Here is a 15,636-nt window from a genome sequence, read left to right as displayed (position 1 = left end):
GTCTCTCTCTCTCTCTCTCCAGCATCATCTCTCTCTATCATCATCTCTCCTCGTCTCTCTCCAGCATCATCTCTCTCCAGCATCATCATCTCTCCTCGTCTCTCTCCAGCGGCATCACCGCTCCACCTATCTCTCTCTCCTCTCCAGCATCATCATCATCTATCTCGGCATCATCTGCCACTTCATAGCCTCTCTTTAGCAAAATCTCACGTCATCTCTCTCCAAAATCATCTCAATTCACCGTCTCTTTCCGAACTCACGTCCAACCATCATCCCATCTATCCAACATCTTCAGTATTTCCATGTTTCACTCTGATTTCCGTTTCCATCCATCATCTCCATCGTTCTAACCTCTCTCTCTGTCTCTGGCATCTCCATCTCGCTCCAGAATTATATCCATATACCCCACCTGAATTTCTCTCCATCATCGTCATGCATCTCATCATCTATTGCTAGCATCTCCATCACGTTCCACTATCTGCATCGCTCACCAACATCTCCATCTTCTCCAGCTATCTGCACCATCTACATCTCTCCAGCATCTCTCTTAAGAATCTCCATCTCTCCGGCATCATTCCTCATCATCAGCATCATCTCCAGTGTCGTACTTCATCTCCAACTCCAGCACCATCATCGTTTATCTACAGCATCATCTCTGGGGCACAGGGCTTTATTCGGTGAGGTTGGGAGGCTCGGAGGGTTGATGGTGTTGTGGGGGTGGATGTTTGAGGGGGTGGTGGTGATGATGGTTGAGGAGGAGCGGTGGTATAGCGGTTAGCGCGCTGCTCTATGAGCCCGGCGACCTACGTGACGATTATCTACGTGGACTCAGCCTCAAATGAGTAGCTGGTGCGGTGTGTGAACATCGCCACGAGGGAGACAAAGGCGGTCGGGCGTGTTGCTGGCCACCCACCGCCCTAGTGTGCCGTGCCAGCCTTCATAGGTGCTACTCGCTAACAGCACTTGCCCCACCAGTCTATTAAGGCTACACGGGGGGATCTTTGTGGTGGAAGGGGTTGTTAGTGATGGTGATGATATGTTTCGAAGGGAGTCATGGTTTAGGTGATGGGTGATGGTGGTTATGGGAGATGGTTAATAGTGGTAGGGATGGCGGGGTGATAGGGGGTGATGATGGTTATTTGGTTCTTTCGGTTAAGTCACGTCTAAAGATAAAATAATAAATTAAATTAAATAATAGAATACCATTTCCTGCAGTCACGAAAGTTCTAAAATTAAGGGTGATGATGGACTTTGGGATTGATAATTGTGGTGGTAGAGGTTGGGAGGGCAGTGATTGTTGGTGGTGGTGGTGCAGATGAGAGGGCGTGATACGGTGATGATGGTGAGAGTGATTTTGAGTAGGGGGGGTAATGGTGGTGATTGTGGGAGTGGGTGATGTTGGTCGTAGTGGGGGAATATGGTGAACAGAGAAGTTGATGGTGGTGGAAAGGTGTGATGGTCTTAGGTTCAATTTTCAAGTTTACTTTGTTTAACCAGGTGAGAACTCAAGAGACCAGGATAATCCCATTTGCAAGAATGACCTGCGGTATTCGTCTGCCAGTAGGGGGCAATTATTGCTACGTGTGGATACACCCAAATGTTTTGATGAAAGCTTCAAATTTAACAGATTTAGACGCTGAATCTGACACATAATGGCCTACTGTTGTGAATAACGTCAGGTGATCTTTAACGTCCACTGGTGGATGATGGTGATGTTGGTGGCAGTGGGGTAATGGTAGTGGGGTAATGGTAGTGGGAACGTATGTTACGGGTGTGTGGTATTGATGCTGGTGGGGTGTCATGGATTTTGGGGGTAAACAGCGATCGGAAAGTGATGGTCATTGTGTTTGTGGGGAGAGGTGTGATGGTGTTGGGGTTGAATGGTGCTGGTAATGGAGCTAAGGAGGGGGTGATTGTGGAGTTGGCTGGGAAATGGTGATGGTGGTGGTCATAGGAAGGAGTAATTGTGGAAGCAGTGATGGTTGAGGTGGGAGGGGTGATAGTGGTAGTTTAAAGCGATTATGGTGGTAAAGCTGGGAGGGTGATAGCAGTGGATGAAGGTGGAGGTGAGAGGGCGATGAAGGTGGGAGGGTGATGACAATGGATTGTGGTGGCGATGTTGATGGGATGGATGGTGGTTGGTGGTGTTGGTGGTGGTAGAGTTAACCCTGAGGCCTTGACTGCAGCTCTCGAGGCAAGCAGCAGCAAAAGGGAGAAGCAGCAGCGGCAGCATCGTTGGGGCGGGGTGGACCACAATAATCAAGGGGAGAAGAAGTAACATCATTAGCAAGCGGAGCGAGGGGTTAAGATGCAGAGCAAGCAGAAGCAGCGAGACAGCGACAGAGAGAGATCGCGCATATGGGGAACAGCAAACACGAAGCCTGGATACTGGAGCAAATTTCCTGATCGGCAGAGAAGCAACAGAGAAGCAAGGGAGGAGGAGAAGCAACAGCAGCAGCAGCTGGAGGCTCTTTGTAGAGAAAGCCTCATTGACATGGGTCCCACTGCAGCAGCAGCAGCAGCCTGCCCTGACTCTGTGCTATACATAGCGTGCATGTGTCGTGCACCTCATTCACCATGGCTGTCATCTCCCATTGTCCCTCCTGCACTGTGTGTGTGTAGACTGTGGTGTGGTTCTTGTTCTGTGTGTGTAGACTGTGGCGTGGTTCTTGTTCTGTGTGTGTAGACTGTGGCGTGGTTCTTGTTTTGTGTGTGTAGACTGTGGCGTGGTTCTTGTTCTGTGTGTGTAGACTGTGGCGTGGTTCTTGTTCTGTGTGTGTAGACTGTGGCGTGGTTCTTGTTCTGTGTGTGTAGACTGTGGTGTGGTTCTTGTTCTGTGTGTGTAGACTGTGGCGTGGTTCTTGTTCTGTGTGTGTAGACTGTGGCGTGGTTCTTGTTCTGTGTGTGTAGACTGTGACGTGGTTCTTGTTCTGTGTGTGTGTAGACTGTGGCGTGGTTCTTGTTCTGTGTGTGTAGACTGTGGCGTGGTTCGTGTTCTGTGTGTGTAGACTGTGGAGTGGTTCGTGTTCTGTGTGTGTAGACTGTGGCGTGGTTCTTGTTCTGTGTGTGTAGACTGTGGCGTGGTTCTTGTTCTGTGTGTGTAGACTGTGGCGTGGTTCTTGTTCTGTGTGTGTAGACTGTGGCGTGGTTCGTGTTCTGTGTGTGTAGACTGTGGCGTGGTTCGTGTTCTGTGTGTGTAGACTGTGACGTGGTTCTTGTTCTGTGTGTGTGTAGACTGTGACGTGGTTCTTGTTCTGTGTGTGTGTAGACTGTGGCATGGTTCGTGTTCTGTGTGTGTAGACTGTGACGTGGTTCTTGTTCTGTGTGTGTAGACTGTGACGTGGTTCGTGTTCTGTGTACTCGCTGTAGATTGTCACTGACAGTTTCCAATACCTAACCGCAGTACTGCATCGTGCCACGGTATAACATTACTGTAATAATGTTATATTGCACAGGAGTGTGGTGTATTGTTTTAGCATGCTGCACGTGTAAGTAGTGGTGTGTCACATTATCTACAGCCATGCTCAATCCACTGCTGAATGAACGACTTCTTCTCAAGCCTGTCCCGAGCCTGCTATGTGCAATGTGTATACTGTTACAATATCAACAGTACTGAGGACTGCATTTACACAATACAGTTGTTTGATATAGTACACTGTGATCAAATACATTACCGCACTATGCTACATTGTAGAACATTATCACATTGTATACACATTAAACAATTGTACTGTATTGAATAAATATATACGTACCGTCATTTGTTAGCGATGTACTGTGTACAATACAATTCGCTCCAATTAATATACAACATCGAATTATATTGTTGTGACATGTAGGGGCAGTGTTTGCTGCATGTGATGACCATATCCCTACCCCACGGGGCTCACTGCATGGCAAGAGACGAGCAGCTGCTGCATTGGTCGTTATACTCCAATGTGTCATGTCCACCTGCAATCTTTATTTTTGATGTAACTCGTTATGCTTTTCTGTAAAGTATTATAGGTAACATCGTGTCTGAGCAGAACTCCTTTCTGTCTCCGCGTACAAATCAGTCGTTCGTTGTGTCCGTCGGCCTGTTTGTTGGCTTTTCCAAACAGATATCCAGCGGTTAGGATTTATTTTAAAAGCCAGAAAAAACACAGGTTTTGATCTTCCGGGTCTCATCGGCAGACTTAAGGCTCGTTCAACAATGCTGTTGGGTTGCCAGATGTTATTGGCAAGAACCAAAAAACATTCCAATCTAAACGATAGCTCGGCTGTTATTCTGAAGCCCACGACTGGATAGGAGGATGGGAATGGATGGCTGTGACGGTCCCACCTGATGACGGAGACTTGTGTTGCCTCCGAAACGTCGTGATTTTTATTATTTTATTTTTATTAATTTTAATTTCATTTTTTACCTACGTGACTTTACCGAACAAACTAAGAGTATGATGGGAATGGAAGCCAATGGGGTGCAGGGTTGAGGGATGTGCAAGAGGGCTTCTGCTCAGCAGTGGGAAATTACAGAGTGACAACATGTTTTAAGGTATGCATGTGAGTGTTCTGCTGTATAGATTATCTGCAGTGTATGTAAACCTCACAGCCCATGTGTAATCGTGTAAGAGTGCATTACGCCACTGCATTAGTTTCCCGCAGATTGTGTTTCCACGCTTTCTGGTGTCGTACTCCGCTGTGTAAGGGGAGCCAGTGATTTCTGTAACAGGCAGAAGTGACATATAGTGTCAGTGCAGTTATTTAATAAAAGAGCGTTTTGATATTATCCGTCTCCAGAAACAAGATCAAGTGGAAATGCATGTTACATTAATGGAGCATGTTAACTCTGACGAATGACACGCAATAGCACGGCTCGGTTACGCTAACACATTGGCAAAATGGCATGGCCTCGTTCAGTGTATACTAAGGTAATGGCTGTTCGATGGAGGTTTGGGTTTCCTCAGGGTTTTATTTTGCACGGTTTTGAAACATTGTATCATTTTAAAGGGGACGGAGTGGTGGCAGAGTAGTTGTGCGTATTGAACAGTGAACCCGGCCGATCACCTGAGTTTTATTCCCAGTTAATGGCTAACATCAGTGGAGAGCAATACCTCAACTGGTCCTGGGTGGCCCCCGCTTCACCAACCCGCACAAGCCAGTAGGTTAAAGCATGGTCAAGGAATCCCCAAGCCCCAGGCCTTCACCCTTTAGTGGATTGAGAATGGCTGGAATTGATTTATTTCAGAGATCAAAAAAAATACAGCACTGAAATGCCACTCAAATGGTTCCACAATCAGTAAACTTTCGTGTTAAGAACTCGCACAAGTCATGTTACAGCCAAAAACAGTAACCAGATTTACATTACCGTACGTATTCATAGTACATGCTGGAATTGGTTGCAAGTAGGTTGCCTCTACTCACACGCAGCCCACAGTGTGTGGAGAATTTCATTATAACTTTCAACGTAATGGAGTTATGCTCGGCTTGAGATCAAGGTAGATGAAAACGGCTTGTATTGTGTTAAAACGTGGCCAAGTCACCTGTTGAATGGGCGGCACTTGGTAGAAATATAACAGCGGTCCTGCTGGCATTGCCTACAGACACTACAGAAGCCCTCTTCACACCTTGGGTTGTGGAACCACAGAAGGCCTCTTGAAAGGCCATGCACCTGGGCAAATGCCACACACAGGGATTCATCTTCTTGGTTCTTTCGGTAAAGTCACGTAGAAGGGAAGTAATAAAATAATAAAAATAAAACATAATAAAATAATTCTCACGACGTTTCGGCCACAACGCCGGCTGCTTGCGTTGTGGCCGAAACGTCGTGAGAATTATTTTATTATGTTTTATTTTTATTACTTTATTACTTCCCTTTTACGTGACTTTACCGAAAGAACCAAGAAGATGAATCCCTGCAGTCACGAAAGCTTTAAATCGAAACACACATGGATGTTGAGGCATTCTATCCACTCTCTGCTCCGCTTACTTGTTTTACTTAGAACATGAAATATAAGGGTGTGCTGTGGGCTCGTCATCGCTAGGTGGGTGAGAAAAGAGATGCAAAAAGTACTCGCCTTGAAAGTCAGATCGGCTGCCTGACCATCAGAGGTGGTTCTGGGTCATTGGGGGCCCTAAGCAGGAATTATTTGTTTATTGCCTCCTTAAAAAAATTTAAATATTCGTGGAGTTACAGAAGAGGTACAGGCAAGAAATATGCTGTGGATCGAGTGAATTAAGAGAAATGTAGACAAATACAGATAAGAGAGATGACAGCAAGATAGAGATGAGAAATATTGTCTCATTCTGTAACTTAGCTTGTTGTCTTATGATGTGCATTTGAGATAATATTTAACGCACTCCTTTTATCACGAATCCAGGACCTCTCAACCCGCTTGGTGACCCGAAGCTTTGTCTTGATTCGCTTAGGCCTGGCGGCGCCAACTGCTGACGTGACAATTACTAAAAGCTCGCCGTCCTTCCCCACCAGACGCAGGCGATGGGCTCGGAGCGGGTGGAATCACGGCGGTGGCCGGCCTCGCAAGGCGACGGCTCGCCTGGGGGAGTGCGCTCCCCAGGCCCGCGTGCGCCCAACGCCTGCTGCTTCTGCTGGTGCTGCTGCTGCAGCTGCTCATGGTACGTCCTCCGGTCTCTTTGGTTCGAAATCCGCCGCCTGCGTGACAGGTAACTACCCTTCCCCCCCCCCCCCCAAAAACACCCAACCTCTCCGTCCCCACTCACACTTCCATCCTCGCTCACACGTCCATCCCATACAAAGTCTGTTGTCCACTATCCCACTCACCAGCACCACCATCCTGAGTTTGGGGAGGCTGCTGTCTGCTCTTATTTAACACAAGCACTTGATGTGAATTAGGATACCTCTTTTCCTCTGTACAAGCGATCCTCGCTGGGGCCATGCCGAGCTAGCCTGGCACGGCTCAGCAGGCACAAGGTTGATATTCCAGTGCACAAGCCATGGCCATGCTGTAACGGCAACGAAATTAACACGTCATTAACCCTGACCCAGCTTGACCCCGGTCCAGATTCATGTCTTGTAAGGCGAGCGCATCGCTCTTTTGTTCTGAAAAGACTCGGCAAATAACGAGTAGAAAACCACGCGCGCCATTAGGGTCCAGTGCTGTCTCAGCTCGGATGTACCCGTTGGACAGGGGGGGGGGGGATTCCACGTGTAAATGGTAACTTTTGCATCCATTCTTAGGGTACATAAATAAGTCAACTGTGTGGACAATTAACCTCAAACCAAATCACCCAGAATGTACCCGATCTCTGAAGCTATGCAGGCATAAGCCTGGATCGTACTTGTATGAGTGATCATGCATAACACATTGAATAGACCGTGGGACTACATTATGGGCAGCAGAGAACAGTGCAAGAGAATAAATTGTTGGACTGTGCTTCTATGGTCCCATTTATATCATCTCCCCACCTTCACCAATCCACACTGACCAGTATAAATTATGGTTTAACAACTCCCACAGTGTGTGGAGGCCTTCATCTTGCAGTGGACAGAGCACTATGTGTACATTTGGAAAACTATCAAACTTAGAGCAGACACCAGCATCTTTCTGAAATGCACTCAAGCCTTTCCCACAACCCCCTTATTACTCATGCTCTCACTCACTCGCCCATCCGCTCACCATCTCGCATGTCCCCTGGGCAAGGGCCTTGGAGAAATAATGCATCAAATAGTTTTCTGATCTCCATGCTGCCATTTCCTTTGTTTTAAAGGCATGGTAAACCACACCCCAGAATGTTTTTTTAAAATGTATTTTTAAGAACCAAACATAGTTCTTACTTGTCGTAAACACATTATTTTCATGTTTATAAGCTGGCACATTATTTAGAAACACAAACACAAATGAAGGGAATGTGGTATATCTTCAGTGGCTTATTTTAGTTCCTGCTAAAAGATTGTGGCACTATTTTTGGCTCCGCTGGGTAAATATAAGTACAACACTTGACTCACTCTGCCCACCCAGGAAGTCGGTGAATTGGCTCTATGCTTGTTGTTTAGAGCCAAGGTGTGGGAGATGGGGATACGACTTATATGGAACCAGTGCCGCACGGGAATAGATTTTTCACACTCGTGCATTTATTTTTCACACTCGTGCATTCGATGCAACCGTTTTAAACTAAAAACCGTAAATGGGTAAATGCACGCGCTCATAGTTTCGTCATAAACGTGATGTGATGTTCTCCTTACAGTCATATCTCGAATTAAGTTTTACATCGTGTGCTCGTTCTTTACATTTCGCCATTTTACAGCAACGAAACTAATTTGGATAATTATTATTACTACTATGATAAGGGAATGATTACAATGATTTCTGGAGTGTTTTAAAATGGTGAAGTCATCCCTGAAATATTGTACACCTTAGAGCATGCCGTGAATGTAAACTGTGCCATGGAGTTGTAACTCATCTTGCTTAAAAAGGTCAGAGTCAAACACCGGCCCGAGAATGAAGTATTTTGTTAAAAGGCTGCAGGGGACAAAATTCGCTGCAGCCTTTTTGGTTTGCGTTGCAAACAGGCAAATAGCAAAATGGAAAAAAAAACACAATTTTCCTTTTGTTTGTAGTAATATAATCACCCTGCAATTAAACCTTGCTGCTGCATCTCCACCGTTGAAGACGCCTAACACACGTGTAAGAAATAATGTATTCCCAAAGCATGACACTTATTACTACTCAGTGCTCGTTTGCTTGATTCTAAATGATACGGAGGAACGTGGAGGTTTGTATATATGCATTGAAGTTTATTAACTATTGAAAGAAAATAGTCCCATCTATTTTGAAGATGTTTACATTAGCTGGTGTCTCCTGGGGCTACGAATGGGCTACAATTTGATTAAAGATGTATTTGTTGCAGTGTGCTATTTTTTAAAGAATACTTATACTGCAGTATGCATTTATTTATATATATGGTAATTACTGTAGGTGTGTTCGTAAAATCAAACAGTGAAAAGTAAAAAAAAACAGGATCAAACGGAACATTTTTGAATGCTTTCCAGCTTTTGACTATAAATTGCCCTTTCTGATAAAAAAATTATCCTACTGTTCAAAAAACTGGAAACTTACTAATGCATGATGTTACGATTAATGACAAATGGCTGAAAGCTGATAATACAAACCAAAACATTTAAAAACCTGAATGTGTAATTTATAACCAAATAATATTCACCAAATTGTGATGACCCAAAATGTTGGACACTGAGTCTGCAGCCTTTCCCTTTCCAGCCTGACGGTTAGAAACCATGAAGGGGCGGGCAGTAGAAGACGCTCATCACACGAGAGTAAACTGGAAAGCATTCAAAGCCCCGAAGAGAGGTAAGTTCAGGCTGCGTGCAGTCAGCAAACTGTAAAACCCAGCCCAATGTGAACATAACTCAAAGTAATTATGAGCGTCGTGTTGTAGAATATAAATAACAAAATAAATAAGCAGACAAAATGGTTCCACATATCCTTCTCTCCATAACCCTATCAAATATATATTTTTTTTATCTCACCAGGTAAGTCCCACTGGGCTATTTAGCTCTTTTTCAAAAGCGACCTGCCCACAAATGATAGCTCAATAAAGTGGCTTATCACGTGGAAATTTATAGCAGCCAAATACTCTAAACGCATGTTTCTAAAACTGGAGGGAAAAAAACAGAGGACCCGGAGAAAAATCCACATGACCACAGGGAGAACATGGAAACTCCAGATATACAGGCGTCAGGGTCGGGATCGAACCCACGACCTCCTGTTTACCAGGCGAGGTAGTTAACATCTCGCCACCGTGGCGACCCATTAGCCGCATGGCCTTCTGGGAGTGCATAATTTCAGCAGTATTGTTTCAAGACAAGCAAACTCTGCTCCTGTTTCGACATACAGTATCTCATCAGCAGCCATCTCATTGCTTAAATCAATGCTGTTGAATTGCCAATCTACAGGCATGGGACGATAAGGCGGTGCGTTTTTTTGCCACGTGACTTGGCTCTTCCTGCGCAGCTCCCGAGTGACAATGTGCAGGCATCGGTAAATGCATGGTTTAAGACGAGCATTGCAATCAGGGAATGAGGCTTCCTGTGCTAGTTGAGCATATCGTTGTGAACAGGACACTTTTGTCATTTTAGCAAATAAAAAAAAATGGAGTTTAAAGATTGTCATTGTATTACAACTTGGCAGCAAGATGGTCCTCTTGGCATGCGCGCTGCCCAAACTGTAAAGTGGCTACGTTTACACATAACACGAATTAACCGTCCGTGATGTGGTGCTTTGACAAAGAATGTACAATTGTATATCCATATTTTACGTAGTATTTATGTTTCAAATGTGCATATGGTTACCACTGTAATGTTGTATCATTATACAAATCTGTATGCTCCCGCATCCAACCAGCCATCCCCCATACTCGTGGCACATATATAGCAGTGGGCCAAGAAGTGGGGCAATTTGTGTCTTAAACTGTGATCCAACTCGTTTCTAATTCGTAGATATTATCTTCTTATCTCGCTCTCCAGTGTGTTTTCGGTTTATACAACGTGTTGTTCGGCTTCTTCAGGAACTGACATCGTGCCGAAAAGCACGCGTCACAATAAAAAAAAAACACTGCAGAGCTATACCACACAGCAACAAGAACCTACGCTGTAGCATTATCCTTCCTACCTCTTTGCATGGCTTATGTAGGAGTAACAATGATATCTTCAGTTGCGAGTTTTAGCCATTCACTTTCATTGTCTGAGAGTCAGCCAATGTCTTTCGTACGTGAAGGTAACACGTATTTCTCACAGCAGCGCTATGTCATAGATTATTTCCACATCAAAGCTTTGTGAAATTAAAGTTGTGGTGAGTGGGGGGGGAAGAAATGCTGACTGGAGCTCTGTGTGGTTGTGCGTTCATGCCGGGGACCTGCAGTGGAAAGCTGTCGCTGGAGGAGGTCACATCGTGGAACCAGTGTTTTGAACGACTCATGCACAGTGCAGCGGGGCGTGCCGTGTTCAGAGAGTTTCTCCGAACGGAGTTCAGCGAGGAGAACCTGCTCTTCTGGCTCGCCTGTGAAGACCTCAAGAAGGAGGAGAACAAGAACGTTGTAGAGGAGAAGGCCAGGACAATATACGAAGACTACATTTCCATCCTCTCGCCCAAAGAGGTGAGCCACTGCCCCTGGCCTTTGCACCTCGTTTTTCACAACCCTGGCGAATGGAGGTTTTGTGCTCTCTGACGTGTTTTTGAGCCGCGCCGCGTGTTGTGATGTCCGTCATTTGGTTTCACCTTGCCGGGACCAGCTCCTTTACTCCCTCTGTTTGCATGGCGTTGAGAGATTCGGCACGATGTCAATTGAATCCCTTAATAGTTACCCTTCGTCGCCCCAAATAATCACATAGCTACATGCAGGTTTCCCTCGCTTTTATGCGTGTTCGGTTGGTGCGATTTTGCGCTGTATATGCGGCCAGCCTATTTCTACCCAAAATTCGCTACTTGCCGTTCGAACTCGCTCATGTGCGGACGTGGGACACACTTTGTGCACTAAACACGCGACAAGGCAGGCAGCCGTCTTGTGCGGTTTCGCCTTGTGCGCTGTTTTTCTTGGAACGCATCTACTACTCACACATAGAGCGAGGAAAACCCGCATTTGAAGAGATTGTAGGATATATAAACCTGCCCAATTCAGTTCTTGGAAAAGCTACCAGCTTATGGAGTGATGACGGACATCGTGTGGCACAGCCTAAAACACGTTGGAGAGCTGTCCAGCACAACCGTGAAAACATACACAATGATAAAAAAAACATAGGCTTTCCGCTTTTTGGCAAGAATACAGATGTTAAGATGTTCAAACACCAATTAGACACCTATCACAAGGCATCAAGTCTGGATCTAACAACACATGCTCGTGGTAAAACGTGCCAAAACGGGAACGGCACAAGGACAATGAGACACTGGTGAGAGGGGGCCATAACGGAGGCTGTCTCTGGCTAGGCTAATCAGTTTCAAGGACAGTGCATACATTTTTTAAGCATGTTTGTTTGCAAACACTTTCCCACGCAGAGGGAGGAAAGTGTTTCCCAATACTGTGTGGATCAGAGGTCACTTGAAGGAATCCCAGATGTAGCTCTGTGCTATCCACTTCTGCGTGCCACGTCAACTCTTTAACACGATCTGCACTGCTCTGCGAAGACATCCAAATGGCTTCTCCGTCTCATGACACGCATCCAATGGCACATGTTTGTTTAAAAACTGGGAAAACAAAAATAATACATCGTAAAAAAAAATGTTTCAATGGACAGATCGTTACCCCGAGGAATACATTTAGGTGAAGTGCTGCGTGTGTGCGTGCGGGTTGCAGGTCAGCCTGGACTCGCGGGTGCGAGAGGTCATCAACAGGAACATGGTGGAGCCCTCGGCGCACACGTTCGACGACGCACAACTGCAGATCTACACGCTCATGCACCGAGACTCGTACCCGCGCTTCCTCGGCTCGTCCGTCTACTCGGCGCTCTTGCAGAGTCTCTCCAGCTCTTCCTCCAACACATAGCACGTGGCCTGCGTCAGCACTTCATCAGCCGCCGTCGTCGTCGTCGTCGTCACGAGAGATGTATTTGCCTGCCTACTTGGCGTCTACCACAAACTTACCCGAGGTCTTTGGGACCTGTTTGTACCTCAGTTTGGACTCGATGTTGATGCTTCACTTCGTAGGGTTTTTTTTTTTGGAATGATCACAGATTTTTATGAATATCTCTAACTTGGGCACTTGTAGAACTTGTAAACAGTGTGGAGAACTTTTGTGCGTTGCATAAGAAAAGAAAACGACACCTTCCAATCATTTACACTTTGTTTTTCATCCACATGTTTTTCTTTTTTACGTGGATTTTTTGAGGCATCTTGCAATATGAAAATAATGTTCAAGACAATTACTTGCTTGGCCTATACAAACTGTCCAACATTTTAAACTTTTTAACATTTAGATTATCAAGGGGGCCTTAGACAGGTTATGTACATAGTTGGACAGAAAGTCTGTCTTGTTATTTGCTGTTGCCAGTTTACTAAATGTATGTATGGCACAATTCATTTGCACCATATAATACTTGAGGGTGATGTATCAGTTACTTACATGATTAATAGTCTTTATATTTAAATAAGCGGTCCACATTATCACGTAATAATAATGTAACACACACACTTGCTTCTATACAGTATTTTGAATTGCCAATTTAAGCTTTATTTTAGCCACTATTGTCGACTTGTGTTTTGTGGGGTTTTTTTGTACTTGATCTGAAAAATCCAGGTCTTATTTATTTCGAAGTTCTTGAACAAGTTATTTGTGTTTCAAGAAAATGTTGAACACGTAGGCTGAGTGACCAGTTGATTAAACTGCTGCCATTTTGCTTGGGCTTTAAGAGTGCCTGATGACACCCCCCTCACTTCATGCATTGCCAATAAATAAGAAAAAAATGATATTTTCAAAGTTCAGTTTTTATTTTATGTAGTGTGCTAAAATGAGCCAAAACAAAAAAAAATGTTGTTACAAAATGGAATGTTTAAACATGTCGAATATTGGCGTTTTCCTTTTATGAAGATTTTTTTTAAACGGTTACTGTGAAATGTTATTTATATGAGTACTGGTCTACGGTAAAATAGTATCTGTCAATGTGCTGTGGTATGTATGCCTTTTTAAATGTAAGTAACGAGACAGCTGCTAGGATTGGGAACCCATTGGAACCCCACACTACAAGTACAAACTCATAAAGCTTGAAAGCAATTGCTATTGAAATAGGGGGCAATGCCCCCCCCCCCCCCCCCCCCCCCCCCCCACCGTTATTTGTGGTGCCCCATTAATTGGCCTCACATCTCGGGCTAACACGACGAGGGCTATACATGCTCGGTAACCCTGGAATAAGGTGGGGCTCCCCTTACGATGTGGCGTTGTACCTTCTTACAGGACATGCCACATCAGGCTGGGTCCTCTAATTTGTGGTTGCGTACTGGTGTTTTTAGGTACTGCCTTTAGGTTCGCGTATATACGCGAATATTTTCATTGTGCATTGAAGACGTATTGGTGCTGAGAAAATGACTAAATTGTAACTCCAGTCAACATGGTGTAGGGTTCCAAATAGCTCCCAAATAGTACCTCTTTTTTACCACACTAGCTGCTTTACAATCCGCCATGTTTTCATATTTGCAATGTAAATCAAAGCACAACAAATACGACAAACACTTTGTGCAATGTGCAAAAATGTAAAATTATGTTTTCCATTGGAATGCCCAAAGACACAAACTACTAAAATGACCCTTCTATGTCCACGAGACACAGGCAACTAATTTACATTTCAGGCGAACCCCAAAAGCAAATTGCATGCATTTCAACGTGTTGTATTTTTGTGCATTTTATGTGCGCTTGTTTGCGATTTGTTTGTGTTGTTAGGTTGCATTTATTAATGACAATCCAATCGTGCCCATTGCGGTAAATGGGTCATCAGCATCAGAGTATTGAATGCTCTCTGAACCAGAACAGTGGCACTAAGCATGTTCTATTTATTTTTATTGCAAGCAATTACACGTATTTATGTTCTGTATATTTTTGTTAAAATACAGTTTAAATGAATATCACTCTGTGTGCCTGTGGGGTTTTACAAAAATCGCATTTTTCAGACGTTTAATCTCCACTTTGCTTGATTTTTTTATCACGGTTGATGAGTTTGGGCACGAAGGCCAAAAACGCCGAGTGGCCATCAACAAACAGCACTATTGAAGGTGCAACAGACAGGCGTTGTAACGTTGCTTGAGGACCAGTGGCATAAGTGCTCGATGGAAACAATATATTTTTATTTAAAGCTTTCGTGACTGCAGGGATTCATATTCTTGGTTCTTTCGGTAAAGTCACGTAGAAGGGAAATAATAAAATACTATAAATATAAAACAATCAAAATTCTCACGACGTTTCGACTGCTTGTGTTGCAGTCGAAACGTCGTGAGAATTTTTTGGTTTTATATTTGTTATTTCCCTTCTACGTGACTTTTTCCCGAAAGAACCATGAATATGGAAACAATATTTTTAAGTAAAATTCTCGAACGCAGACTAACAAAAGTGTTTTTACATGGAAAGTACAACTGCCTCCAGAATAAACCGTCAAAGCCTAGTTGACAACCTGTGGATTGTAATATTGCTGTATATCTCACTGAATCATACTCTTTAGACCAGTTCACTAACCCAGTAAAAAAATCTAGTCCCCTCTTGGCTATTAAATGGTGGCATGAGGGCCGTGCAATACCCACCCCATTCCCCCAATTTTAGGTCGGCCAATGAGTGAACTCGGTAAATGATTATATATATACTGTATAGCTAATGACCATGTTTGGTCTTCCCTCGTGCAATGCCGTCTCTCATAACAAATTAGCGTCGTCTGCATCTTTATTCAGTCTCTACAGCACTGTAGGCAATTCCGTTTCGTCATCGCCATGCTTTGGGGTCTGGTGGAGCGTCGTAATCATCATCATCGTGCTTGAACACTTCATCCACCCATAGTTACAGTTGACTGAAATAAATATAAAACCCCCCTTTTTTTGTGCCAAATATATCTTGAGCACTAAATTCGCGGACGAGCTTCACGCCGCTTTCGAGCGGAATGCTCGGGTATGGCGAAGTTTGTTGCAGCGATGCCCA

The 15,636-nt window shown here is 44.5% G+C and overlaps 1 protein-coding gene across 5 annotated transcripts in view; it reads left to right on the top strand.

Moving 5' to 3' along the window:
- The window catches only part of LOC133352952 (regulator of G-protein signaling 20-like), a 46,632-nt gene extending 32,855 nt beyond the window's left edge, over window positions 1–13,777 (top strand). For 2 of the 5 annotated variants that reach the window (XM_061568970.1, XM_061568973.1), the window contains exons 2-5: window positions 6,467–6,612; window positions 9,234–9,323; window positions 10,893–11,127; window positions 12,322–13,777. In XM_061568970.1, the coding sequence (XP_061424954.1) occupies window positions 6,467–6,612; window positions 9,234–9,323; window positions 10,893–11,127; window positions 12,322–12,510 (660 nt within the window). In that variant the 3' untranslated portion in view covers window positions 12,511–13,777. Of the gene's footprint in view, window positions 1–6,466; window positions 6,661–9,233; window positions 9,324–10,892; window positions 11,128–12,321 lie in introns of all 5 variants that reach the window. The other 3 variants (XM_061568969.1, XM_061568972.1, XM_061568971.1) reach the window with 3 other exon arrangements.
- Window positions 13,778–15,636: the final 1,859 nt, after the last annotated feature.

Source organism: Lethenteron reissneri, chromosome 42 (genome assembly GCF_015708825.2).
Source record: "Lethenteron reissneri isolate LAM-NWPU_2019-01 chromosome 42, ASM1570882v1, whole genome shotgun sequence".
In the NCBI taxonomy this organism is placed as follows: Eukaryota; Metazoa; Chordata; class Hyperoartia; order Petromyzontiformes; family Petromyzontidae; genus Lethenteron; species Lethenteron reissneri.
This window is presented reverse-complemented; position numbering and strand designations above follow the sequence as displayed.